Genomic DNA, 2,986 nt, shown 5'->3' on the forward strand with positions numbered 1-2,986 from the left:
TGGGAATGCTCCCCTGGAGAGGAGAAGGATCCAGGGAGAGCTGGGAATGCTCCCCTGGAGAGGAGAAGGATCCAGGGAGAGCTGGGAATGCTCACCTGGAGAGGAGAAGGATCCAGGGAGAGCTGGGAATGCTCACCTGGAGAAGGGAAGGATCCAGGGAGAGCTCAGAGCCCCTTGCAGGGCCTGAAGGGGCTCCAGGAGAGCTGGAGAGGGACTGGGGACAAGGGATGGAGGGACAAGGCCTTTCCCCCACCCAGAAGAACCACAACTGGTTAAACACAAATAATCCCACCCAGCAGGTCCCTGCCTGTTCCAGGGACCCGTGCTGCCCTGGGAGGGGAGAGCACTCCAGCAGCACCTAACCTCAATTCCAACAGGAAATGAGCACCCTCAAATCCCAGTTTGGCCCCAGAGCACCCAGAAGTTCCCTTTGCTACGTGAACAGCCCCACCAAGGGGCACCCTGGCCCCTCAGCCCCTCAGGTGAGCATGGACAGGAACACACCTGTGCTGGGGTGATGCTCTGCCCCCTCTGCATCTCTGGGCCTTGCTGGAGATACTTTTGCAGGGTGGGATTTGCTGCCAAGTGCTGGAAAAGTGTCTGACCTGTTCAGATAAACACATTTTATAGGTGCAATTCTCCACAGCTGTCAAAGCCCAGCCAAAAACAACAGATTTCAGTCTCTCCATGGCAATATTTCCAGTGTTCTCACAAATATTCCCACTGAGCACAAACAGAATTCAGTGGGAATTATTTGATGAGCAGGTCCATCATGAAAAACACCCTAAAGAAACCTTACATGGACTAAATTCAGGATACAGCCATAAAGTAAGGAATTGTTTGGCTTGGGGATTGAGGATGCTGGTTCCAACCTGGCCAAGGAGAGTGACCAAATCCTCCTGCCACCTCCAGGGGTGAGCTGCTCCCAGCTCAGTGTCCACCAGAGACATTCACCAGGAAAATGCTCTTATCTACAAGAACAACTTTTCAATTCTTTTAAATTTCAAATGATTCTGTGGATATGAGAGGTGATGGAGCCCAGAGCCAGTGCAATACCCACAACTAAAGACTCTTTGAAGCTGCAAGGGAAGGCCCATGCTCCAGGAACATCCCTAATTCCTGTTTCCAGCTCCCATCACCCACAGCAGTTTAGCAGCAGATAAACCAAAGCCTTCCCAAAGCAGCCACACCAAAACCCCATTCCTGCCCCAGATTTTGGGAACAGACAATGCCTGTTTGTGCCAGTGCTCACAAAACTCCCTGAGCATTTTTCTGAGTGCCCCAAGGCTTTCAGTGTCACCTGGGATGGACTCTGTCACTCCTCCCAGCTCAGGGTGACTGCCACGTGTCCCCTCCCTTCCTGCCTGCTTCACAACTCCTCTGACTGAGGACCCAGTAAAATATTAATATTAACACTAATATTAACACTAATATTAATATTAACACTAATATTAACACTAATGTTGATATCAATATTAATATTATTAATATTATCAATATTATTAATATTCTATAATAGCTATAGAATATATAATAATATTGATAATATTATATAATAACTATAGATTATATAATAATATTGATAATATTGATTATATTAATATATTAATATATTAATATTAATTTTAATATTGATATTAATTTTAATATTAATATGTCCACTGGATGATGGACATGGCAATGTTCAGAGCATGGCTTAGCCCAAACCAGCCCACCCAGGGCCCCACTGCTTTGACTTCTGAAGGATTTCAGCATTTCAATGTGGGATTTTAAAGATTATTTTAAAAAATGTGATTCAGCAGTAATGCACACGGGGAAGGGATGTAAATATAAATTAATTCTGGGCTGCACAACTGAAAAACTTCTGTTTGTGAATCATTCCAGGCTCCTTCTGCCTCAAAGCCTTTCATGTTGCCTGTTTTGCTTTCTGTTGATGCAGTTCTGTGTCAGTTCTCAGGAAGGTTCCCTGCTCATGGCAGGGCTGGAATTTGGTGATATTTCAGGTCCCTTCCAACACAAACCACTCTGGGATTCTGTCAGTCTATAAAAGATGATTTTGGTACACACAAAAATACCTTCAGAGCAGAGATACAAAGAGCTTCATCGTGGGCTCTGAGAGCAGAAAAGGAGATTTTGGACAGGAGAATTTTCAGAATTCCTCAAAACTCTTTTTATCTCATTAAGTTTATACTGCTCAAAACCACCTGGGTTGTTGCCCTTCACAATCAGAGCATTTGTCACCACCCAATTTCTATTTAGAAGAGCTCTAGGAAGGCATTTTAAATTCACAATTATCTCTCAGGAATAAATGGAACCAGCTCTTAATTCACAATAAGAAACATCTGCATTGTCTTCCTCTTCTCAACAAACCCAATTCAATTTCCAGGCTGTAATAACCCAACCTTATCCTTCCTCTTCTCTCTTGTCCTTCTCACTCCCCTGTTCACTCTGGTCACGTTCCTGCTGTGCCAGGGAAAGTCTTTATCAAATATTTACTGTCCCTGGCACTGCCTCCCTGCCCTGGCCTTCTGCAGCTTCATGTTAGAAACCAGAAAAAAAAATATATATAGAATAAAATAAAAATATAAAAAATATAAAAAAATATTAAAAAATAAAAAAATATAAAAAATAAAAAATATAAAATATATAAAAAATATAAAAATAAAAATATAAAAATATAAAAAATAAAAAATATAAAATATATAAAAAATATAAAATATATAAAAATAAAAAATTAAAAAATATAAAAAATATAAAAATATAAAAAATTATAAAAAATTATAAAAACAGAATATAAAAATATAACAAATTATAAAATATAAAAAATATAAAAAATATAAAAATATAAAAATATAAATATATATATAAATATATAAAAATATAAAAATATAAAAAATATAAAAATATCTTAAAATATAAAAAATATAAAAATATTTTAAAATATAAAAAATATAAAGAAATTATAAAAATATATAAAATATAAAAA

At 38.4% G+C, this 2,986-nt stretch overlaps 1 protein-coding gene across 1 annotated transcript in view; it reads right to left on the minus strand.

Annotated features, from left to right (window-relative positions):
- TOGARAM1 (TOG array regulator of axonemal microtubules 1) overlaps positions 1 to 2,986 on the minus strand; it is a 35,418-nt gene that overhangs the window by 19,687 nt on the left and 12,745 nt on the right. Inside the window, exon 7 of the mRNA XM_015629717.1 lies at positions 505 to 646. Coding sequence (XP_015485203.1) covers positions 505 to 646 — 142 coding nt within the window. The remainder of the gene's footprint in view (positions 1 to 504; positions 647 to 2,986) is intronic.

The sequence above is a fragment of the Parus major genome, chromosome 5, assembly GCF_001522545.3.
Source record: "Parus major isolate Abel chromosome 5, Parus_major1.1, whole genome shotgun sequence".
In the NCBI taxonomy this organism is placed as follows: domain Eukaryota; kingdom Metazoa; phylum Chordata; class Aves; order Passeriformes; family Paridae; genus Parus; species Parus major.